This window comes from Protopterus annectens, chromosome 15.part0 (genome assembly GCF_019279795.1).
Source record: "Protopterus annectens isolate FY-2018-M chromosome 15.part0, PAN1.0, whole genome shotgun sequence".
In the NCBI taxonomy this organism is placed as follows: Eukaryota; Metazoa; Chordata; order Ceratodontiformes; family Protopteridae; genus Protopterus; species Protopterus annectens.
The window spans coordinates 343,683,032-343,709,573 of NC_056749.1; the positions used below are offsets into that span (position 1 = coordinate 343,683,032).

The 26,542-nt window shown below is 37.9% G+C and overlaps 1 protein-coding gene across 1 annotated transcript in view; it reads left to right on the forward strand.

Annotated features, from left to right (window-relative positions):
* LOC122789682 (relaxin receptor 1-like) overlaps nt 1-26,542 on the forward strand; it is a 976,275-nt gene that overhangs the window by 858,860 nt on the left and 90,873 nt on the right. Inside the window, exons 13-14 of the mRNA XM_044057098.1 lie at nt 6,539-6,610; nt 19,395-19,466. Of these exons, the coding sequence (XP_043913033.1) occupies nt 6,539-6,610; nt 19,395-19,466 (144 nt within the window). The remainder of the gene's footprint in view (nt 1-6,538; nt 6,611-19,394; nt 19,467-26,542) is intronic.

Here is a 26,542-nt window from a genome sequence, read left to right on the forward strand (position 1 = left end):
TCATTCATTCATTCAGTCATTCATTTATTCATTCATTCAGTCATTCATTCATTCATTCATTCAGTCATTCATTCATCCAGCCTGCTCTATCTAAGCAGGAGTGTAGTCTGATAACTATGGAGAAAACATCTGTATTAAAACAGGGGTTCTGGAGGCCTCAGGGCTCTCCAAAGCCACATGGGTTCTAGACGTTATGAGGTGTATTTTACAGTTGTTTTAAACAACCTTTTCATCCAGTGATTGCCTGAACTAAAACCGTGATCAACGAAATAAATTTAGTATTACTCATTTTTTTTTCTCTCGTCCTTTCCTCACATCCTAACAAACCAAGACTTCAATGTAACAGCTACAGTAGAAACAACTATATTAGGCCAGAGCACTGGAGTCTGCCAGGCTCCCAGAACCTATTAGGATTCTAGATGCTCTGAGATGCATCTTAGAGTTTTTTAAACAGCCTTTTCATCCAATGATAGCCTGAATAAAAACCACAATTAAAGAAAGAACTTCAGTCTTACTCTTCAACTTTGCTTTTCCTTGCATCCTTTCAACACAACATAACTAACCAAAACTGCCTGCAATAACTAAATTAAGCTGGATGTCTATGCATACAGAAAAAAATTCAATCTTACTTTTATATTTCAAAGAAGAAATAAGATGTATACAAGTTTTTATGCTCAATGCTGGCCAAACACTAGTTCACAATAAACTGAGAAGACAAATTCTTGTAAGGATACATATTTAGGTATACTGTCTACTCCCTAACATCCCACCTCAGAATAGGTTGTCAGTTTCTGTGTTCCCCCCACTGATGTCAAACTGGGGCTAACATTAATGCACAGATACCCTCAGTTACATTTCAGGCTGCTGCTGTCATGTTTATAAAGTGCATGCCTCCTCCCACTCTACCCCTGAAAGATAGCCAGCTTCTTTTTACCCTTTTAATGTCACATTTGGGCAATACTGAAAAAACAAAAAAGAACAGAATACAGCATATTTGCTGTCAGACATGTAAAAACAACATGTTTATTTACCCTCCCCCAAAGTGACAGACACCTGTATATGCATAACATGTTTGATTGTGAGGAAAATTAAAAAAAAATAATGATTACAATAATGTATCTAACCTGTTACTTCTATAGACAGTACAGTGCTCTTATACAACCTATAGTGACCCTCTGTGCACCCCTCTGATGTTTGTGAGGAAAGTTAAAGAAATAAAAATCGCTCTGTCCACAGTCCAATATAACATACAGTAACTTCTGAGGTTTCGAAAGAATGTTAAAGAAATAACAATGTCACCAGCCCCCCCACACAAGTACAGTGACATTCTCTGTACACTCTCAAGCAGGGCTGGTTTTAGTCTAGGTAGGGGTTCAGGGCAGGGGTATTACTAAGCACATGCCAAAGTCCAGTTATACAGCCTTGGTGTGAGGAGGCCACCAGCCTGTGGTCCCAGGACCTCACAATATGTAAGATGTGACATGAATGGCAAGTCAACTGGAGCCATGCCCCCCCATCCCTCCCCAAGTGCCCAATGTTTTGCAGGTGCCTTTTCTTTTTAGTAAAGATATTTTATATATTTATTTATTGGAACAAATAAACATTGCTCTAAAAAATAAATAGGGAAACAGTGCTCCTATAAGCACAGTGCCCTAGGGAATTGTCAATTCACCAATGCGCAAGGCCAGCCCTGTGGATAAGTTGAAATCATGTCAGCACACTGGGGACGGGGGAATGCCAGATTTGTGTCGGCATGTCACTGCAGTTAACATGTTCTAAGGGACAAAGAAGAAAGAGAATTTTCAGATGAGACTGGTCGTGAAAGAGAGTTATAAGGGCAGGTAGAGGGGGATTTACTGAGAAAACCATGGAATAAAACATGCAGGAGGGAGGGCGCAGTGCCAAAATCTGCAGAGACTGAAGTAGCGCAGCTGTTATAGGGACTGTGGACATAAAATACTGAAAGCAGTTCTTCAGAAATGGAAACAGAAGTAAGATGGAGCAATTTGTACAAGGAAGGCTGCCTAGAAGTATTTAGAAAACTTAAGGAGGAAGAATGGGTGTATTTTCTGGGAAAGGAGGGGGTCTGGACAGAGAATAAGGAATGAAAAGATTTACCTTTTCTAAAAAAACGAAAATAGATGGGAGGATACAGAAAGTCTTAGGAACATCAAGTTGGTTAATGCAAGAAGGAGGGATGATAGTAAAGACATTCAAGGATATGTAGAAGGAAGAAGGCAAGCTGAGTTGGGTACGAGAAGCAAAAGGTGGAAGGATCACAGTTTTTGGGTGGCATGGGAGATATGTTTGGAAATAAGTAAGTGGGACTAATTGCAAAAGAATCTGTTACACAGATGGACAAAATCCTATTCATATTGAACAAAGAAGCCTTGAAGGAGATGGTTGCTTACCTAATTTGTTCAGATTTCTGTAGGACCTACACTATGCCTAGTTCCCTTCTTGCATCTCTTTCTGAAGTTTCTCCATTTTCTTGCTTAAACCCCTGGCATTACCCAGCATTGCCTTCTAGTTCTGTGAGTCCTGATGTCTTCACTATCTTCCATTCACTTCACCCTTTTTAACTTCTGACTCATACTCTGTAGTATGGACTTTTTTACTCTATTACTACCCACTGTATTTTCTCGTTTCACTGGTGATTCCTTAATCTACATGAATGTTGCTTCCGTTGTCTGTTTATCCATGTCCTCCTGCTGTCATCCATTTCTTCTACTGTCAAGGTGCTTGTAACCCTCTTCCTCATTAGTTTTATGGAATAATTTATTTATTTATTTATTTATTTTACATTTGTTGACCGGGATAGTCCGACTGGATGCATGTCCATTTTCAGCGGAGGCCCGGGGAGAAAAGCTCCACAGAGAAACAAAAAAATACAACATTAATTACATACAGATAAATACACAGGTACAGGAACAATATTTTTTTTTTGGTTTAGATACATTTGTCAGCAGTGTGATTTAAATACAACTCTAAATGCAAGAATATATCTATAAGTTGTTACAGGATCCTTACTGTTATAGTATGCAGTCAAGCAAGGAGGAGCTAGATTTCTATAGAAACCAGAGGAGGTAGAATGCTAAGGACGTTGGTTGATAATTATTTGAAGCTTTGAAAAGGAAGAGTTATACTGCTATACCTTTGCATCATGGAATTTAGCAAGGCTGCCCATCAGAGAGAGAGAGAGAGAGAGAGAGAGAGATGAAGTCCACCAGTGGCAAAGGCGTAAGTTGTCATTCCTCCTCCATGTACCCACTACTCCAAATCCTTACTTTTTAGTCCACATTTTGAGCCAGGTACTATCCTACAATATCCTAGCTTTCCTTGCTAGGCTAATTTACACTCTTATAGTCACTGAAAAACATGCACACCCCAAGTCTTTGTATGTTATGGACAGTTTGTATACCTTTAACAAAACAATCAACAGAGCAATTTACAGAAAATAATTGTATTTTAATAAGTAATACATATGTTGCAAAAATACTATAATGAATCAAACATGCTTTCATGCTATAATGGGCTTCAATAAGTTGAAGGCATTAGATGGGGAGGTGGGTAGAGGAACGTCCCAGCCAAGTGCATTTATTTAGACTTTGTGCCAACCCATAGCAATGAATAGTCTCTTATAAAACTATGTTTTTTGTAATTTCTGCACCTTTCTTCTGCCTCTTTTGCATTTCCACTTTCAGAGACATTATTGCCCACATATAGTGTGATATGTGAGCAACTCCCTCCATCCATGAGCTTTTTTCTCACTTCCCGGGTTATCATTATAATCCGAGTCCTGGTATACCTTTCATTTCTACTCATCCACTCTATTCTGACTTGCCTGTCCACCTGACATCCTTGTGATGCAGCCTCCATTCTGTAGAACGCCTCCCTACTCCTCACCTACCATCCCTGTTGCTGTCCTTCCCAGACTGCCAGTGCTAGCTCTCCTACTCACTTATCCTTGCTTATTCCTCCTGTCTGCATGCCTACCGAAGCTCTGCCTTTCCCTAACTGTGCTTATCCTCCCTAGGCTCCCTGAAAGGCTTGCAGTATGTTCTCCTTCCTTGATCCTCCGGCTCCTTCTTTGTGCACTACACCAGTACCACCCACTCCTCCTCCTCCTCTTTCTAGCTTCCATCATTCTCTTTAATTCTGTCTGTCACACATGTATCCATCTCTCCCTTCTTTTTTACATCTGGCAAAGTTATTTTCTGGCCAATTTTGTCAGCCATCTCTACCTCTCCACCTTCAGTATTTAGATCTTACTGTCTCATTGTACCCTAGTCCCTCCCCCTCTCTTTAATCTGCTTGTCTCCCTGATGCCTACTGTTGCTGTGATGTCCAGCCTGGTCATCCATTTTTTCTATGTCATTATACTACATCAGTCCAGGTTCTGTTATCACCCTGACTGCCTAGTCGCAGCAGACTGACCCATACTCTGAGTACTGCAATCATCTTCCTCAATTCTGTTACCACGATCCTTCTACAGGATCTGCATCCACCTCTATCCCACACGTCCCTAAGCCACAGAGCCCCATCCTAGCATCTGACCTCCTCCTCATCTGTTCTCTAACCCATTTATTTTATTTATTTTTTTTAATTCTTTCTGGTTTTTTTTTTTCTTTTTTTTTCAGCAGTTTGAATTCTTATCCTTCATCTTTGTTTGACATGGCTGTTTGGTAATCTCCTATGCTTGTATACTCCCTCTGTTGATTTAATAAACTCAGGCAATGCCACATCTTAGAAGAAATAAAACCTTCTGGTTTAAGTAAGTTGTGAGTAAAAAAATATTATTTTGCCTTTACTTTTGACTAGATACTCATTTTTGTAGTTGTAAATAACAAAACTCACCTCCATCAACAGATTGGCTGGCCTGACCTTGAAAGATATTTTATGACTGAATGCATGCTCATTTGCAGATGGGCACTGGCTCAGGTCACTGCAGATCAGTACAAAATTTGCCATGGAAATGAGATGGGATTAGAACTCCTGATCCTGCTGTACAACAATTTGCTGATTCTAACAAGTGATCCATATGAACTGAGATAAACAGTTAGGCTGAAGGTGAAACTCTTTGGTAAGTCTACCTTTTCGCCCTTGTCATGTTTTTTTCCTTCATTTACTCTGTCCTTGCCAAATATTCTGCTACTGTCTTCTATTCAACTGTAACTGAAAATGTTTTGCACTTTACCTGAATCAATGCTTTGCTGATAGCATGAGGCATGCTCATTTGCAAAACAGTCACCACCACACATCAAAAGAAAGATGAGCTTCAGGTAACTAGTACTGAAACAAGAGTTTTTTAATATTTCATTTTTTGAACGCCGAGACAAAGACACTGTTTAACATTTGTGAATATGAGTTCTGCATCTGAACTCTCAATATGTGATGATACTGTTAAAAAAAGAAGAATAGGTTACAAATTTGCAGATCATGGCTTATTCAACATCTTTGCAAATGAAGCATTTTGTGTTGTAACAGTTTGGCAGATTGAAAAGCCAAGAATTTTAGAATGAATACATAATGGAGCTACTTCCAAGGCTGAGTGGATATAAAGAATATCAAACACTTTTTATTATCCACTACCCTGTATTATCATGCTTGCTGGCTGTCTGTCTGCCCCCCCCCCCCCCCAGATTTAACACATGATCAGGGCTGCACTACTGATATCCATTTTACTTATACCAATACTTGTGTTTCTCTTAAGCTCTTTATCTATATTTACATTTGATGGAATGATGATAGCTGTGAAACTACAAGGTTGCCATAGCCAAAGCTCATTAGTTTTCAAGAAATACAGAGAAGGACCCAGCATTCTTCTCTGGCTTACCATTTTGGAGCAAAATAAACAAAGAAAGACAATTGCACTAGTTACAACTGAATTTAAGGCTGCTTATGCACTAACTGAATGACTACTTATTTGATCCTAAAGTTATCATTTAATTTTAATTGGATAATTGCTTTTCTGTGACTTGGATACTGGAAGAGTAAGAATAAATTGAGTCTGGTATCTGTTATGACAACAGCAGCAGGAAAGTGTAGCTTGTTCACCGTTTTCCCTATGTTAATCTCAATATCTAGAGGCTGAAATAAACTTTCTGGTTAATATTTGTTTATGGAAATGATAAACAAGACGTGTGTCAAATAAGAAAAAAAAAATATGTGAGAATGTGTTATTAAATATGGCACATCAAGAGGAAAGTCATATACCTCTCAGTGTGCTGATGTTTAAGAATGCTTACTATTAAATAATAGATTATGAACTGCTGCTTCAGAAGGTACTGACATAAACTGCATTTTTGAATGGACAGTTGATAAACTGATTGCATTCTGTTGACTAGATGGACTCCATTGAGTCAGTGGACCACTTATGGAGGCCAAAATATTTCTGAAAGGTCAGAGGAGTAAAAGATCTTGTAATATTTAAAAGACGAGACCATGGCACTATAATCTGATGACAAATTTAACTATTAACACACATTTATTTAAGAGAAAAAATAACTTCTGTTTATGATGTGTTTCTTCTATGCAGAAACGTTTCTGAGAATCCACTGAAGAAAATCTATGTGAACCAGTTTGAAGGCCTAGTCAGCTTACAGTCACTGTAAGTTTTTGGTTGAATGCATATTTAACTGGGTAATGTTGAAGCATGTGTCAGATACATACTGTCCCCCATTAACCAGAACTGTGTTTTCACATGACATTCAAGACTGTGGGAGGAAATTTCTGGTAGTAAAGAAATCTAGTGTTACACTCTGTGCTTCTATTGCACTTTTACTAAGTCCAAATGTCAGAGCCAGAACGGACAAACTGAAGGCAGGATAAAGAATTGCTTGCCTACAACTCATTAATGTATTTCAGGAATACTTTGTTCTACATCAGACTAAACACTAACTTGAATAATTTGGACAGCATCTACTTTATCTCTGTACTTGATTAAAATGCACTTTGAAACATTTCAGGATGACACAAACCTCTATACTTCTATATCTATATCTATATATATATATATATATATATATATATGTGTATATATATATGTGTATATATATATATATATGTGTATATATACACGCTTCCTGAGCAGGATTGAGATATAGGATAATAATAAAGTGCAAGTTTCCTTCAACACTAAACAGCAAGACATCATCCATTAATATAGAATACTTATGTATAAAGTTGTTATGACTCACAGAATGCGATTGTTCAATTTCTGTTGACTGTGAAAGAATGTCCAGACAGATCTGTTTCATTCTGTGTTTTAACTTATGGTGGATAAGGTAGTGCAGTAGGAATGCAGATGTAAACTGACATATAAAACCAAGTTAGAAAGTGTCAGGTTGGAAACGGTTGAAGACGTTTTTATTTCATGTGTCTCATTATGTACACACACTCTTCTGCATATACTATGCAGGAATAAATGTGCAATCATGTTATGACAGCATTACCCATATGAGTCTGTAAAAAATTAGAGGCTGTTGGAGAATTCCATATACTTAATACATTTATCCAGAAAGGTTTATATGAATATATAGTAAATTATCATCAATAAGACTGATCGATAAAAGGCACATCAAAAAGTCTCACTGGCAACAAACATTATTGAAAAAAAAATCATTTAAAGAAAGTAATTGCAAATGTAAACAAAAACATTAAATTTGTGATCACCAACAGCACTTTGGCTGTTCCTATGGAACTATCCAGGCAGCAGTTTTAAAACATGATTTTTAAATTTATCTGGCAATTGTCTTTGCTCTCTACACATCATCTGTGGTGCAACTGCAAAAGGAGAAATATGAAGTGATACCACTATAAAGCAAAATCAGAACTGATGCAGTAGGAGAGGAATATTTCAAGGCAATCATGGGGCAAATATAAATCATAAAATAAATTACTTTTTTCCTCTGATTTTATTCAGGGAACAAATAAGTTGTGTTCAAGTCGTTATGTTCAAAGCTGGCAGAATTAAAATCCATTGAGAAAACAAATGCTTGAAAGGACACAGGAGTTGCATCTGGGAATAGTAAAGTAGAAAGAACAAGAGACAATGTTTTGACCCAGACTGTCAACCCCATAGAACGAATAATACAGAGTTGTATTATCTGCAATGTACATTGTAACAAAATCCAAATGAAGAAATGCTAGTATACCCTCTTCCACATCATATGTGAATTTAAGTGAGCACTGATTTGCTACATTTTAAAGAAGCCATCTGTGACATCCCCACTATGGGCCAGTAATCAAGGAGCCTGAATCCTTACTACTGACACTGGAGAGGGATGTTCACTTGGAATAAAAATGGATACACTCAGTATTTCCAGATGGAAACCTGTCTGCATAAAGCACAATTTCCCTTAAGAGCACACAGGGAACACACTCAGCCCAGGTTTAGGTTTCTCTCTCTGTCTCTTCCCAGGTCCCCAGTAAGACTCCCCACTGGCACAGCTTTAGAGGTAGATCCTCAGCCGAGTGTCCAAGCTAAATCCTCTACCACTCTCACTGTGAAACCAGTGGTTCATGCCCCTGCTGCAAGTAGTTGACACACACACACTCTTTGAGATTTAAGTTTCACACACACACCTGGGAAAGGCTGGCACAGATTACCGGTCTACCAACTTTGCTCAAACTATAAGGTAGATTCACTGCCACCAGTCAGTTACTATAAGGCTCTTAAAAAGGTACCCAATTATACTGAATGAAATTTATATAAATACAAAAGGTAATGTTGACCAAACAGCCAGGCATTCGGAAGTAGCCAGAGTTATTGCCAAATAAATATATTGAAATATTCTCAAAGCTTAAATATTTTCTGAAAGGTTCAGCCACAATGAAAAGTTTAAATATATGTAATAATAACAGATCAAGAAAATACTAAATATCTATTTACAGTAAACACCAGAGTTTCAATCACAGGAAATATTAAAATAACACAGATGAATAGATTCACACAGTTACAAAAAAATGTACTTTGCTAAACTTACTATACTTTTCTGACTAATCTAAAGCGTTACTATTCCCTGGTTCACTTACTAGAGCAAGGCAAGCTGAAGTAGCTGAGGGATCCTCCTATGTCATGTTCCAAGAAACAGACTGCCCAGTCTGACTGACAAACTTCTCAATGTAATATCTAAATATTATTTCTGGGGTAGCTTACAGAATGATATCACATCTGGTCATCTGACTCTGTTTCTCACACTATTACCAATGCTAGAAGTTGCCAAGATTTAGCACCTATGTGTCAATAATACACAAATATAGAGCTTTGTGAAGATCTGCTGCAGCTCCTGGAAGCCATAGAACAATTTTAATACTTCTACTCCTCCTACAGAGCTACTAAGCCAGGCTTCTCACAGACATTTCATCTCTGGCTGCAATCAGAACTGTAAGATACAATCTTTATGGCCTACTTTAATTTCAGCTATTTTCCAAAGTTAGCTGGGACTGAGCTTAACCTCTTCTCTTCCAGTATCCTCTGTAACAATATATACATTTAAACAGTTATAATAATACATGTACATTTCTTTTCTTTCCAGCAGGGCACACTGCTGATACATTTTTAACACAAGCAACTTTACAAATACATTTTCAACACAAGCATCTGTACAAATCAGTTTGATACTCAAATAACATATAATTATTTACTAAATTCCAGCTAGCTGTGCTGGCATATGTTACATATCCACTGCTCTATTTCTCCTGACATAGCTGATGATAACTCACATCATCACATCGTGCATCTTATATGTTGTTGTTGTTGTGTCTTTCGGCTTTTCCCGGTTAGGGGTCGCCACAGCGGAACTCCAGTCTGCTAATGATTGGCAGTTGATTTTTACGTGCTGAGTTGTCAGCCCTGATGCACAACCTTCCACGAAGGTGCACCCATTCACGCATGTCTCCACACAGAAGACGCTCTAGCTGAGAATCGAACTGGACAGCTTCTTACTGTGAGGTGACAGCGCTACCGCAGTATGTATTATTATTCCAAGTTCCTTAGAATAACCAAAATGACAGACCCAACAAGTTCAAGTATGATCAGTTTATTAAAATATATGGGTGCTGTTCATAAACACTAGTGTGCAGCAGATTCTATGCACTAGTGTGTAGAAGTCAAGTAAGTGGGATGCGTGTTGTGTACCACTGAGGACAACCACAATTCAACTCTATGAATCACTGTAGTTCCTGTCCACATACCAAACATTGAGAGCATGGTACTTGTCTGCATTTGGTGAGCTATGTTTTCAAATAGCCAGATTAAATTCCCAAAAAAGGAAATACCTGATGCTCTCATAGGAGGGTCTATATTAGAAGATCGAAGTTTCAAAACTTTGAATGTTCTAATATCGACCCCTATTCAGTGAAAGCTGAAAATATCGAAGCTACAGAAAACCAATTTTTTTTCTAGGGAAAGAATTTGGTTGTCCATTTCTGTTGTTTTGGTATTTTCAGTGCTGTGGTGGAAAGTTATGGGTCAGGTTCAGGTAAGTGTGCAATTGAGAATGGGTTAGGTTAGTTAGAGTTAGGGTGTGGGTTAGGTATGTGTGCGATTGTGTGGATGTGAGGGCTAGGGCAGGTTAGGTGAGTTAGGGTTAGGGCGCAGGTTAGGTATGTGTGCGATTGTGTGGACGTGAGGGTTAGGGTGGGTTAGGTGAGTTAAGGTTAGGGCGTGGGTCAGGTAAGTGTGCAGTTGTGTGGACATGAAGGTTAGGGCGGGGTAGTTGAGTTAGGGTTAGGGCACAGGTGAGGTGAGTGTGTGATAGTGATGGATCTTAGGGCTAGGGTTTGGGTTAAGGTAAGTAGATAGTTAGTGGTGTATGTATAGTTTAGTGTACGGTTAGGTGTAAGATTTTAAGTGTATGTGTGTGGATTGCTGTTTGTTTGGTGTGCTTGTGTTGTGTGTATGTGTTTTGGAACAGAGAATTTTTTCCCTAGGAAAGAATTCGCTGTTCTGTATGTTCGATGTTTTCAGCTTTCGTTGAATAGGGTTCGATATTAGAACATTCAAAGTTTTGAAACTTCGATGTTCTAATATAGTCCCTTATAGGAGGCTGTTAGGCTAATAGCCCTAGAGGCTTTTTAAGCCTAGCCATTCTTGCCCCAGTTTTCCCAATGACCAGTGCCTACAGGCTAGAATGGCTTTGGTATATGCCTGTACTTTAGGGCATCCACATACTGCCCCTGTCTGTAAGGGCCACAGGTGACAAGCCATGAGTGAATTTATCATTTCCCATCCATTGGTTCAAACTGTGTTTGAATAGGCTTAAGGAAGACCTAGGTTTCACTGAATGGGGAGTCTGTTCCAGAGAAGGGGTAATCTCTGAAACACATACCTGTCCCTCCAACATATTTTGCTTATGTCACAGATGACATTTAGATCCTTAGATCTGATAATGCTAGTGCTGTTTGTTTTGTGAATATGTAGCAGATTCATCAGGGCTGGATCTGAGAATGCCTTGTAGGTTAGGCATAGATGCCATATTTGACAGTGTTCCATAATGTGAAAGTCAGGATTCAGAGGAATCTAGCACCCAGTCCAACCATCCACAATCTAACTGTCAACTGGGGAGAACTATACAAACACTGATGCATTTAAGAAAGAACTGTAGCAAAAGGTAAAAGGATTGTCATCTAGATGTTTTGGAATGTAAGAATATTTCATTCCAGTGATTCAGTTTCTCTGCAGCTCAACTGCTGTTAGGCAGAAGGGTGAAATGCAGAAAGCTTGCTGATACCTAAAAAATAATTTAAAGTACAGGAAATGACTGACATAAATATGATACAACTGCAGAAGAATACCAGATTTAGCCATGACAGAGTCTACAACCTGAAGCCAACATTGATAGTAAAGCAAAGGCTCAGAACAGCAGTCACAACAAATTAATTCCACAAGAGATAATTGGCTAAGCTTACAATGGCTCACAAGGGCAGTTAGCCTAGTACTAACCTATGAACCTATGAACTTAGAGCTTCAGAACCAAGCCTTCAACGAGTACAAATCCATTCACATTTTCATTTATACACATATAAAATTCAAGTACTTAATTAATCAAACAATCAATCACTCAAACAATTAATATACTAAATTACATATTTCCAATTAACTTCCTTATTTAACCCATGAGGTTCCAAAGTATTATACTTTAAAATAAAAAAAATTCTTTTTTTCAACAACTTTTCTTTAATACATGAAACTTCACCCAATGAAACTTTCATTTTTTCCAGGATGCATCCTTTTTAAACAATCTGGCTTAGCATTGTGTGCATTTATAAAGTGTTGTCCTAAAGGACTATCTATCTTGTAATTTTTGATATCCCTTATGTGTTCTTGCAAGCGTATTTCAAAGGCTGTCCCTATTTCCCCTATATAATAAAGGTTACAGCTACATCTGAGAGCATAAATTATTTCTTCTGTACCACATGTATAAAGATCTCTAGGGGTGAATCTGACACCATTTATTTTAGGAAAAACTGTCACAACATGTTTACACACTGAACACTTTTTACAAGCCATGGTTCCCATTTTTTTATCCTTTACATTAAGATATATAATAATTTCAGGTGGTATAAAATGGTAAAATGATTATATAGGGTGGCCACGGTGGTGCAGCGTTGTCGCCTCACAGCAAGAGGTTCTCTGGTTCGATCCTTGGCTGGGGTGCCTTCTGCGCGGAGTCTGCATGCCCTCCTTGTGGTCGTGTGGGTTTCCTCCGGGTGCTTCGGTTTCCTCCCGCATCCCAAAGACATGCTGTAGGTGGATTGGGCACTCTAAATTGGCCCCAGGTGTGAGTGTGTGTGTGTGCCTTCTGTGGAAGGTTGGGCGCCGGGCTGGCAACTCGACACAGTAAAACTCCACTGCCAATCATGAGCGGACAGGTGATCCGCTGAGGCGACCCCTAACTGGAAAAAGCCGAAAGAAGAAGAAGATAAAATGGTTATATACCACCATATCAGCCAAGTTTCTACTTCTTTTATAGGAAACTTTTACCTTATTCTTTATCAAATATTTCATATCTTTATCATTAATTATCATTTTCCAATATGTTTTAACTTCCCTAACCATAGCTTCTGTCGGAATATTAAAAGTTGTTACAAAATAAACTTCTCTGTCACCCCCTATAGTCTTTTCTTCCTTATTTCTACCTCTTCTCATTACTTCATTATTATTTCCATTTGCTTCACCTTTCCTCAAGGCACTATTATGTTTATTTATTATTCCATTTCTACATTATTTTCTTTTATTCTTGGATTCTTCCACTATTTGTTTATTATACCCCCCCCCCCCCCACTATAAACATATTTTCTGTTTTAAGTAGTTCACATTCAAAAACCTCATCAGAGCTACATAATCTATTAAGTCTTGTTTGGATGGCAACTAGTGCCATCTAGAAAAGCATTATTCTGGCCAAATTTCCTATGCGCTGTTGTTTCTAGGCCATTAATATCTATATCCAAGAATGTAACTTTCTTACTCCATTTGTATGCCACCAAATTTAAAGCCAAACACATTATTATGTAAGTCATCCATAAAAGGTTGAATTTCATCCTTATTTCCATCACATAAAAATATCAGGTCATCTATAAACCTAAAGTAATGAAGTACTTGATTTTTATAGAACAAATGTGTGTGTGTGTGTGTATATATATATATATATATATATATATATATATATATATATATATATATATATATTCCATTTCAAACTTAGCCATCACAATATTTGCATACATGGGGGCAAAAGCTGCCCCCTATGCAGTGCCTTGCAACTGATGGTAAATTTCACTGTTAAACAGAAAAAAAATATTTTTTAAAGAGAAATCTGTTAATTGTATTATAAAGTGGGTCAGTGGAGAATCACCCAAGAGATATCCTAATGCTTCAATACCATTATTATGCCTTATATTAGTGTACAGGCTCTTAACATCTAAACAAAGCCAGTACATGTTATCATTCCAAACTTCTTTTCTGATTTTACATAGAAAATCTTGACTATCCTTAATAAATGAAGGTAAAGCAAACACATAAGTTTTTAAATACTCATGCAACAAAGTACATATATTCTTTAAGAAGTATTTTTTAGTTGACACTATTGGTCTTCCACTTAAGTTTACTAATCCTTTGTGTGTCTTCGGTAAGCAGTAAAACTCTGCAATACATGTGTTTTCTGTACTAAACTTTTTAAAATAATTTTAAACAAAATAGCCTAGGCGTAAGCCTTTCTGAATCAAAGCTTCATATTCTGTTATAGCTTTTTCATATTGTTTCACATTACATTTTTCATACACTTTTTCATCCCTCAAATGAGCAAGAGCCATTTCAGCATATTGCACATGAATTAATATTACTACTTAATTTCCTTTATCGGATCTTTTTACTACTAAACTTCTATCTGCACACAATGCTTTAAAAGCTATCCATTCATTCTTTGTCAGGTTGTAAGATACATTTTGTTTTTCACTTTTAAAGTCTACTTAACTTCTCAACAACAAAATTTAATGTCATAATAAAACTTTGTATAGTAACATTCACAAAAGGTGGAATAACTTTTGATTTAACCCCTATAGCTTCAGTATTCAAGTTACTATAGGCATTAATTTCATCACCATACAAATCAATTTAATCTGAAATACATGAATAAAAAGATTCATTAAAGCTTTCTTTAAAACTGTTGTCAACATTTTCTAATTGATTAGCATTTAACATTTGATTCCCATTTTGCCTATCAAAATAATCAATTAAGTGCAATTTCCTACTCAATTGAAATAACTCACTTTTACTACATGTAACCTATGCAAAGCTGTAGGTATACATTTTAACCCCAAGTTTAAAACAGAAATTGCCATTTATGAGACATCCATACCTGACAAATTAAGCACCAACTTCTGAATAAAAGTATCATTGTAATTAGTTCCATTTAGTCCTCTTATTATAGTATTTGTTGTGACCACTGTTTCTGCCCTTTCCCCAGTCATTTCTGTTCCTTTTCTTCCCCTGATAATGATTTCCTGGCTCATTCCAAAACTGGTTATTAAAGTCACTTGAATTTTGGGCTGCCGGTAAAGGTGGATATTCCTCAGCATTGAATTCTCCTTCCATGGTGCCATCAGTTTCCTCTGAAGTAACAAAAGTTACAGAAGCTTTAACCGGTATATTTCTTTGATTCATAGCTCCACCATATGTTCGCGCCATTTTATTACATTTGCATTTCCATAGAAATGCCGTTTCGTTATTGTAGTCCCTAATGTCTCTTGTGATTTTATTGCTCTTTCTTTCCACAAGTTCATTCTCCAAAGTTATCAATTTTTTATTTATATCCCCCAGTAATTCATCCATTTTAGAACTACTGAGGTGCTTTTGTAGGTCGGAGCTAACTCGTTTAGCTTCCTCTTTAAGTTTCTGTTGTTTTAAGAAATCTCTTTTTATGAGAATTTTCACCCATTCCATGGCACAATGATGTGCCACTGCTAACCACCTTTGTTTGAACAACAAATCTTCCTTACTTGTTGAATCAAAAGGTGTAGTAAGGGATTTGAATGCCCTTAATCCCCTCGGGGCTATATCTAATTCCACATACCTTTTCAGGCACAAAACGATTAAATGTGTATTAGTTTCTTTCCACTACAAGCCCTCCAGTTTCTCGCACAATTCCCGGACTTCAGCAGGAAAAATATTTCCTCCACTGGAACCCACCATTTGGAATGGATTATTGAAACGTCGTCCATGCCCACCTTCATACCAGTCCCGTACATCAGTCACCATAACAGCAGGTGTAGTTTCAGCCATCTTAGCAGATGTAATTTTCTCATTTCTGGGAAGAATGTAGTGCTCTATAGACCGTTGGGAGTACTGTGAGCCTTCTCCTGCATCCTCTCTCAGAATTCTAGGGATATTGTGGTCAGGGTCCATTGCCATAAATCCAAATACCACAAATATAAGGCAAAAATTCAAATACCACAGTACAAAAGTCACGGACACAAGATTCAGCACGCAGTCACAGCAATTTAATTCCAACTTAGCGCTTCGGCACCAAGCCTTCAATGAGTACCATTTAATAGCAGTATTGCCATTCAATGTGTTCTTAAGACTTAATAGATTATGTAGCTCTGATGTGGTTTTTGAATGTGAACTACTTGAAACAGAAAATATGTTTATAGCGGGGGTTTAATAAACAAATAGTGGAAGAATCCAAGAATAAAAGAAAATAATGTAGATATGGAATAATAAATAAACATAATAGTGCCTTGAGGAAAGGTGAAGCAAATGGAAATAATAATGACGTAATGAGAAGAGGTAGAAATAAGGAAAAAAAGACTATAGGGGGTGACAGAGAAGTTTATTTTGTAACAACGTTCAATGTTCTGACAGAAGCTATGGTTAGGGAAGTTAAAAAATATTGGGAAATGATCATTAACGATCAAGATTTGAAATACTTCATAAAGAATTAGGTAAAAGTTTCCTATAAAAGAAGTATAAACTTGGCTGATATGGTGGTACATAACCGTTTTATACCACCTGAAATTATTATATATCCTAATGTAAAGGATAAAAAGATGGGAACCATGGCTTGTAAAAAGTGTTCAGTGTGTAAACATGTTGTGACAGTTTTTCCTAAAATAAATGGTGTCAGATTCTCCCCTAGAGATCTTTATACATGTGGTATAGAAATAATTTATGCTCTCAGATGTAGCTGTAACCTTTATTATATAGGGGAAACAAGGAGAGCCTTTGAAATACGTTTGCAAGAAAGCATAAGGGATATCAATAATTGCAAGATAGATAGTCCTGTAGGACAACACTTTATAAATGCACACAATGCTAAGCCAGAATGTTTAAAAGGATGCATTCTGGAAAAAAATGAAAGTTTCATTGGGTGAAGTTTGATGTATTAAAGAAAAGTTATTGAAAAAATAAACCCTTTTTATTTTAAAGTATAATACTTTGGAACCTCATGGGTTAAATAAGGAAGTTAATTGGAAATATGTCATTTAGTATATTAATTAATTGTTTGGGTGATTAATTGTTTAATTAATTAAGTTCTTGAATTTTATATGTGTATAAATATCAATGAAAATGTGAATGGATTTGTACTCGTTGAAGGCTTGGGGCCGAAGCGCTAAGTTGGAATTAAATTGCTGTGACTGCTGTTCTGAGTCTTGTGTCTGTGAATTTTGTGCTGTGGTATTTGAATTTTTGCCTTATATTTGTGGTATTTGGATTGATAGTAAAGCAGCTGAATCCAGATGTAGTGTCTTTGTGATGAAGTTAGTAACCTACATAGGAGACACTGCAAGGATTTGTCCAAGGCAGATGGATAGAAGTTGAATTTCCAGAATGAAGAGCAACTAGAAGTAACACAATCAGTCCTGCTGCTAGGGGAATATAGATTGTAAGTTTTGTGATAGATAAGAAATGTACAGGAAACTCCTGAAACTGTCTCCCCAAATGAAGCCACACCAGCAAGATCAGATATCCAGTGTAAACAGTCCTATTAAATTCTCCAAATACTGAAAACCAGAGAAGAAACCAAGTAGATATACAGACTGTTCCAGAGTTACAAAGGATTCTAAAGTTCATTATTAAAAACATGCTGTAAACAGAGGTTTCAAATTTGATGTAAACAGACCATGCCTTGCCTTTACTTGATGTAAACAGCCCATGGGATGTCTTCTATATACTGTTAAGGTTAATAGTAGAATATTATCAACTTATAGGCAAAATTGCTGTATGCAGACGCAGATCAACAAAGTAGCTGCATGCATATGATGTGGCAGTACAGGCAGACTCTGAGCTAGAATTTCAGCAAAGGATAGGAGAATGGAATGCAAAACTGAAGGCACATGGGACGAAACTAAGCACGGTGGTAATGGCAGCAAATTGGCGAAGTGAGAAGAAGTTGAGAATAGAGATAGAAGGGAAGATAGTGAAACAGGTAAACAGCTACAAGTATCTTAGGAGAATGGAAGTCTGAATGAAGAGGTCAAAGCTAGAATCAGAGGGGGTGCAGCCACCTGGCATAGAGTCTCAGGTGTAGTCTGTGACAGAAGAATGCCAAAGAAACCAAAGAGTAAGTTGTACAAGACAGTGGTGCAACCAGTACTACTGCATTGTACAGAAATATGAGCAGTAAAGACAGAACAGTTGAAGAGGCTAGCAGTGATGGAAATGAAGTGCCTGAGAAGGGTGGTAGGATGCACACTGCAAGACAGATGAAGAAATGAGGACATAAGAGCAGAAGCCAAAGTAGCTCCAATTGCAGAAAAGATCAAAGAGACCATGTTACGGTGGTTTGGACACATGTGCAGGAAAGCAGAAGACAATAAGGTGAGGAAGATTTGGGACAGACAGGAAGAAGGTAAGAGGAAGCGAGGACATCCAGCAAAGAGGTGGATGGATTGTGTGAAAGAAGATCCATGAGTCAGGCATGAGTGTTGAAGAAGGCAGGAGTGTGGCACTGAATCGAGAGAGTTGGTGACAGTTAACACGATACCCTGACCCCATGTAGAAAATAATGGGAAAAAGGGGGCTGATGATGATGATGATATTACTGTTAAGTAGAAGTTAGTATACTATAACACACACACTACCACATAAGTATATTTATTTATAGCCTTTAAAAGTGTGAATATTATATCAAAATGGACACCATTAATGCAAATTAGTTAGCTGCATTGATTAGCATGTCATGTGGTACACCCTTGCTTTTACAGAAATATGAAATACAGACCTCATGGAGTTTAGATTACATCTCCTGTGTCTGTATATTAATAAACCTCCTGACATGGTACCCATCAATACATATGGAGCACATATCTTCATTGCTGTAGTAAAAACTATTCCAAAAGTTTGTCAGGGTGGGTTTTAATTTGATGGGTAACAAAAACACAAGAGTAAATTCTAATAAAGTTTATGTCTATATGCCGACTTCATGAGGCTAGCTACATTTCTATCTAGTACATCTGCTTGTGAAGCCAGTACAATGTACTCAGAATAAATTAAAAAAATGCACACTTTCCCTAACAAATAAACTTACAATATACAGACACACAGACATCACCACTGTTGCCCTGCAACTGACACACACACACACACACTCAGCAACATGCACTGTTTAAAATTTCACTCGGTATCCAACTCTCATGTCTTCTGTTTTAGAAAGAGAAAGGAACCTTCTAGGCAGTCATAGAATGGTATGACCTACTTATTCCTCCAAAATATTCAACGTTGGCCAACAAACTTAGGTAAGAGATTTCTGACAGTACTGACAGATTTTTATCCCTATGATAGAGTGCAAATTGACATGAATTTCTATCAATTAATTATGACATATTTGTGAAACTGTACTATGATGTATCTCATCTGTTTGTTAAAGCTGTCTGTTTTTTACTTTTTTCAGGAGTATTGAAGGTGTGGAGATCTGTAACATCAGCACCCAGATGTTTGAACCACTGAAGAATCTTTCGCACATGTAGGTAACCAAACAACTTCTTTCAAGAGTATAGTCTAGGACCAGATAAAAGAGTTATATAATGTAACCTGCTTCAATCTGATATGGAGGAGCGATCACTAATTGTACTTATTATATTTTTCTACTGATTTCCACCTATGTTGGCTTCTGGCTGACAGTACATCATTAGTTGAATCTTTGCTCCCTCCCCCCATCTAATATTCAGGCACATTACTCTCATCATTTATGCACAACAGTATTTCCAAAGTTGCTGCGGTAGCATTGTTGCGTCACAGTAAGATCCACAGTGGTGGTGCTGCTGTAGCGTTGTCGCCTCACAGTAAGATCAGCGGTGGTGGTGCTGCGGTAGCGTTGTCGCCTCACAGTAAGATCCGCGGTGGTGGTGCTGTGGTAGCGTTGTCGCCTCACAGTAAGATCCGCGGTGGTGGTGCTGTGGTAGCGTTGTCGCCTCACAGTAAGAAGCTGTCCGGTTCAATTCTCAGCTAGAGCGTCTTCTGCGTGAATGGGCGTACCTTCGTTGAAGGTTGTGTGTCACCGCTGGCAACACGGCACATAAAAATCAACTGCCAATCATTAGTGAACCGGAGTTCCGCTGTGGCAACCCCTAACCAGGAAAAGCCGAAAGACAAAACAAAAACAACCACCACTAGGAAGGGAAGGGCTTGTTCCAAAGAATGTGACCATACTGGTCATTTGAAAATGGCCCAAGACACAGAGGTGAACATATTGAATTAAAGAAGTGGGGCTATAGTGGTGATGGATAATTGACTTTCTTTTCTGTTAGCCACAGTGCCCCACCACTTGTTTATCTTTTATTTCTCAGTGAGATGGAATATGTAATGACATTACAGTTATAAGCTAATATCATCCATCTTTCTATTTCAAATGCCAGACCTCTGCAGATCACCAGAACTCTGCTAGAGGCAACCTGCATGTTAGTCACCTATTGCACTCTTCATCAGTGAAGAGGAGGACGGAGATAACGAGAGAGCAGCTCTGTGGATATACAGTTCCTCTGTTCCTGGCCCAAGTCACTAACACTGCAGAGAAAAATCTCAACAATGCAGACACAGACTGTGCAGCAGTGTTAAACACAAAATTTATAAATGAGTTTTATATAGAAACAGCATTATGAACATCTACAGAAACCACCAGAGGTACCGATGAAGGAACAGGCAAAGCACCCCGATACTTCTTTAGAGGGGGAGGTCTTTTACAGTGAGAAACCATCAGAGGCACTGAGGAAGAAACAGGTGAAGTACCCTATCACCACATCAGGGCCTTCTTCATACCCCTTTGAGTTCTTGTCTTTTTGTCCACCTTCACCGTTATTATATCGTGAAAGCACTTCAAATCAAGACAGTATTGAGGCCAGTACAATTGTTAGTACCAAGGAGAACGTCTGGGTGGGGAGTTTTTCTGACAACCTATGTCCCACCACCAATATTGACAATCAACGTCCCACCATCATTGTGAATGAAGGGTACAAGGTATACAATTATACAGACACTGTAATTGAAACCGACTTTGTCAAACTTTTGAGTAAAGGGATGAAATATATTCCCATGACAGGGATGAGTTTAGTAGATAACATTAAGGAGGTGAAGTTGTATTGTAGAAGGCTTAATCTTGCAGTACTATTTGACAAAAAAGCTGACATCAATCCCAATCAGGCTAGCCATGTGGTCGGCATATCTGGTACTGACTTAAAGAAAAAAAGTACGTATATTCCAGCAAGTAACCCATCTATACTAAATTACGAAAAAATGGTATGTAATGATATTTATCATTTACATAGGAACATCAAGAAGGATAGGATTACATATGACGACAATCTTACATCTAACGAGAGGGAATGTCTGAAAAAGTTTATGAGTAATAGAGACATCAGAATCATGAAACCCGACAAGGGAGGTGGGGCTGTTGTCTTTTATACCAACGAATATAATGATGTCATACATAAACTACTACACGAGTCGGGAAATTACGAAAGTATATCTTTGAATCAAATTTCTATTGGATACAAAAGGATTGACCTGTGTCTAGAGGAATATTTGATAGACAACAGGATATCCAATGACACATACACTTTTTTGAAGACAGACCATCCCATCTTGGCCAAGATGGTTGGGATACCCAAGATCCACAAATCCTTAGACAATCCTCCGTTTCGGCCCATTGTATCAGGCTCTAGGTCCAAGACCTTCAAGATAGGTCAGTTGATTGATCGATGGCTGAAAAACATTTACGACTCCATTCCTCACATAATGAAAGATTTGTGGAGATTTTTAGGTGATTTAACTAGGGACAAATGGCAGCCTCACATTACATATCTCACTATAGACATCAAAGATTTGTTCTCAAGTATACCTAAAGAGCAGGGTTTGGAGCTTTTTGCTAGTAGTCTACGCAAACATTCAGGCTTTACTTGGGACAAGATTAATTTGATTTGTGACATGATGGGATTGGTTTTAGACTACAATTTTGTGGCATTCCAAGGAGAATTCTTCAGGCAGACCAGGGGAGTTGCCATGGGGGCGGCATGTGCCCCCATGTACGCTAACCTGGTCATGCTTGAATAGGAATCGAGATTCGTGTTCAACAGTCAGTTTCATCCGGACATCTCATATTACGCAAGATATCTTGATGACATTTTTATCCTTTGGAATGCCTCAGTGGCTAGGTTAGATGAATTTATGATTTTCCTCAATTCAACCACCGATTTTCTAACATTCACTCATAGCCACAACTGTAAAGAAATACCTTATTTAGACACACTCATCAGTCACAACCTTGAGGGCTTCATTTCTAAAGTTTTCAGGAAGCCCACTTTTTCGAACGACTACATTCACTACACTAGCAATCATCCCCCCCACGTCTTCAAGAATATTGTAAAAGGCCAAAGTATTAGAGTAGCCAGGATGTCCTCCACTAGGGACATCATGATGTCTGAACTTGCCATCCTCAACAAGCTTTTCCTGGATCGTGGATATCCTGAAAAGATGGTTATGGAAGTGACCAACCAAGTACAGAGTCAATGGGGATTAAAATACATTCCCATTTTGGGAAATTACAGCATGACGAATGGGAAGGACAAGATGAATGAATTCAGTGGAAGAGTTTGTGTCCTTATGTATACGCCATTCACACACATCATTACTGACATTCTTGTCAGACATTGGGAATTAGTGGCAGCTCTTGATACTGACGAGATTTTAGGTAAAGTCCCCAAATATGTATACAAGACAGCACCCAATGTAAAAAACTTGTTGGAAAGGGCTAGTAACAACAAGGGCAATGTTCGTAGAGAAGGTAATAGAGGAACAACAAAGTGTGGTAGGTGCAAACAATGTAGATATATTAATCAGGACAAGGGTTTTAGGCTGGATGATATTAATGGCACCTTCATTAGAAGTCTAAAGGGAAACTGTGAAATAAAGGGCGTGGTATATGTGGCCCTTTGTAAACTATGCAACGCCCATTATATAGGAAAAACAGAGAGGCAGTTGAAGAAAAGGTTGTATGAACATCAGTACAGGATACAAAAGTGCGACAACAAAAATGCCTTATATAGGCATATTTTAGAAAAGGGTAGTGATCACAGTTTCCATTTTAGTATTATAGATCAGGTTTATATTACCCCCTATGGAGGTAATTGGAAAGTGGAATTGGCCCTAAAAGAAAGTAGATGGCAGATATTGACTGATTCAACCCGGAAACCGGGTTTGAACGATTTCATTAGCATTAAACCTTTTTTAATGTTTCCATGACTACTATCTGCCTACTTACTAGGGTGTATGGATATTACACTTTATTTCACTTTTATTGTATTTAAGGGTACTTAACAGCATTTTTAGTACATCTGCCTTGGATGTCCAGCACCTTTTATGTACTTTTATGTATTGTATTTTATACTATATTTGGGATGGTAGTACTGACATCAAATATATTTGTTTTGACATAGAAATACATATTTTGTAGGTTGATGTTAACAACTTATACATATGTATATATTTTTTACATATTTTTCATTTTTTATTATTTATTATTTTTTATTAGCATGATATATTTTACATTACTATATCATTACAGTAAGTATTCTGGATGTGCATGTCAAGTGCTTTGACAATTTATATATTGCAATGTGTAGTATTAACAAATACACAGACTGCATATTAGATTAATATGCCTTTAAAAAATCTTGGCGGTCTACTGAGGTAGTTATCCTATCTTATTATCCTATTATTCTATTTAGAAGGGTATAAATAGGTATGCCTTGTTTTAATACATTGTTCTGAGGAAGACTGTGTACTACAGTTGAAAGCGCTTAACCTGTTCTTTTACTTGGTGTGGACTTATTAAATACATTTTTCTTATCCTGGTGTACGAGCAGTGTGTTCTGGTGTACATCCATCTGGACTGCGTTATTTAGTTGATACTGTTTTTACGTTTTATAAGCTAATATCATCCATCTTTCTATTTCAAATGCCAGACCTCTGCAGATCACCAGAACTCTGCTAGAGGCAACCTGCATGTTAGTCACCTATTGCACTCTTCATCAGTGAAGAGGAGGACGGAGATAACGAGAGAGCAGCTCTGTGGATATACAGTTCCTCTGTTCCTGGCCCAAGTCACTAACACTGCAGAGAAAAATCTCAACAATGCAGACACGGACTGTGCAGCAGTGTTAAACACAACATTTATAAATGAGTTCTATATAGAAACAGCATTATGAACATCTGTTTCTACACTATAAATACAGTTAAACATTATTACTAAAGAAGACATCTCTGTTTTGTCATTTATATATATTTATATAATTTATTTTATGATATTCAGTATGATTTACTACAAAATCCAAACTATATTAGAAAAATGCACAGAATCTTACATGAGTGTTTAAAGCATTAAAGTAATGCTAACATAATCTTGGGGATTCAGAAAACAAAAGACACCACTGGTAGCAAGAGCTGCAGTAAAAAGGAGTGTCTACATTACACATAAATTTACAATTCAGGGACTTGTTAGTCACAAAGAAGAAAGACCTCATTATCAGGTAATTTGCATGTCTCTGAATCATCCTTAACTACTTCTAGTGCTAAACAACATTTTCATGTGGAAGTTAACAATGGTGGCCCATGCATCTCTTTGGCACAATCACATACACACACACTACATAGCTTTTACCTGTCCTTGAGTTGTTAAAATTGCACTGCTATGTCCCTGTCCCTTGTAAATCACAGATCTTTACAGTGAGTCAATAATGGCAGACGCTAGATCTTCATTCCTGTTAGTGTTCATAAACTGCATATTGATGTCAAAGCTGTTGATGCATGAATTTTTTAAGTGAATTCTGGTAATAGTTTAAATAATTTCCCTGGTGTCATTTCATGTTCCTCCTGACTTTGTACTGAAGCATCTCCCAATGTCCCCTGTGACTCACTGACTGTTGAAAGCATTGGGGTTCATGCAAAACATTAGAGCTTCATATTTCTTAATTATGCAAAAATAAAAATAGCTAGACTAAAGGATTAGTTATCATAGTTGGTCAATGCTTCTGCTTTCTGTGAAAAGTGTGCAGGGTTCAAAACCTTCCAGCCCCCTTTTCACTTTATCTATTTTTGCCTGGCATTTAGTGGTGGCACAGAGGACTAATATCCTCTGTGAGGTGGGAGAATGTAGGCTTGAATCATTTGTTTTCTTTTTTTTTGTGCCTTTATGGCACATTCTTTAGAGCATCCCTAGTATCTAGTGTTGCCCCCAACCCATGTTGTCTTTATTTTCATAAGTGCCTGTAAGGCACACTATGAGGAATATTCCTGGGATCAACTGGCCCCCAGCCTACGTCATCTTTCCATATTTTTATAAGTGCCTGTATGTCACACTATGAGGAATATTCCTGGGATCAACTGGCCCCCAGCCTACGTCATCTTTCCATATTTTTATAAGTGCCTGTATGTCACACTATGAAGAATATTCCTGGGATCAACTGCCCCCCCCAACCCACGTCATCTTTCCATATTTTTATAAGTGCCTGTATGGCACACTATGAGGAATATTCCTGGGATCATCTGCCCCCCCCAACCCACATTGTCTTTCCATATTTTAATAAGTGCCTGTAAGGCACACTATGAGGAATATTCCTGGGATCAACTGCCCCCCAATCCACGTCATCTTTCTCTATTTTTGTAAATGCCTGTAAGGCACACTATGAGGAATATTCCTGGGATCAACTGCCCCCCAACCCACATCATCTTTCCATATTTTTAAAAGTGCCTGTAAGGCACACTATGAGGAATATTCCTGGGATCAACTGCCCTCCAACCCACATTGTCTTTCCATATTTTTAAAAGTGCCTGTAAAGCACACTATGAGGAATATTCCTGGGATCAACTACCCCTAACCCACATCGTCTTTCCATATTTTTAAAAGTGCCTGTATGGTGCAATAAGATGAGTATCCCTGGTGTCTAGTGGCTCCCATCCCCAATACTGCAGCATTTGTTCATTAGTCTAGGGGAGTGTGGAGATTGTAGTCCTTGCCCCCACCCACACATATGCACATGCCCCCCGATCAAATTTACACACTCACCAATTTACCCATACACACACACACACACACACACACACACACACACACACACACACACACACACACACACACACACACACACACACACACCCCTACCTATACCTCCAGTTCCACTACTGTGACATCCAAAGCAGACAGACACACAAATGCAGCTCCAAACATACATAAGCACATACACATCCAACAATACGTGTCCACTAAACTCCCCAGCACTTACTTCTACTGCAATGGGTGAACATGAGTTTTTGGCCATGTTACCTTTTTTTTTTGGGGGGGGGGGCTTTTCAATTAAAAGGGGTGGGTACTATATTGTGTACCAGCACCAGCCACTAGATGACCCAAATGTGGCTCTGGATTTAAGGTTTATCACATCTATGACTGTACTTTTTATTGCTCTGATGTCTGCAACAAGAATATTTGAGTTGTGGGTTCTCATGGTGGGTGAACCCCATCTGGTCTTCCATAGACTTAGGGTTACATTTAGA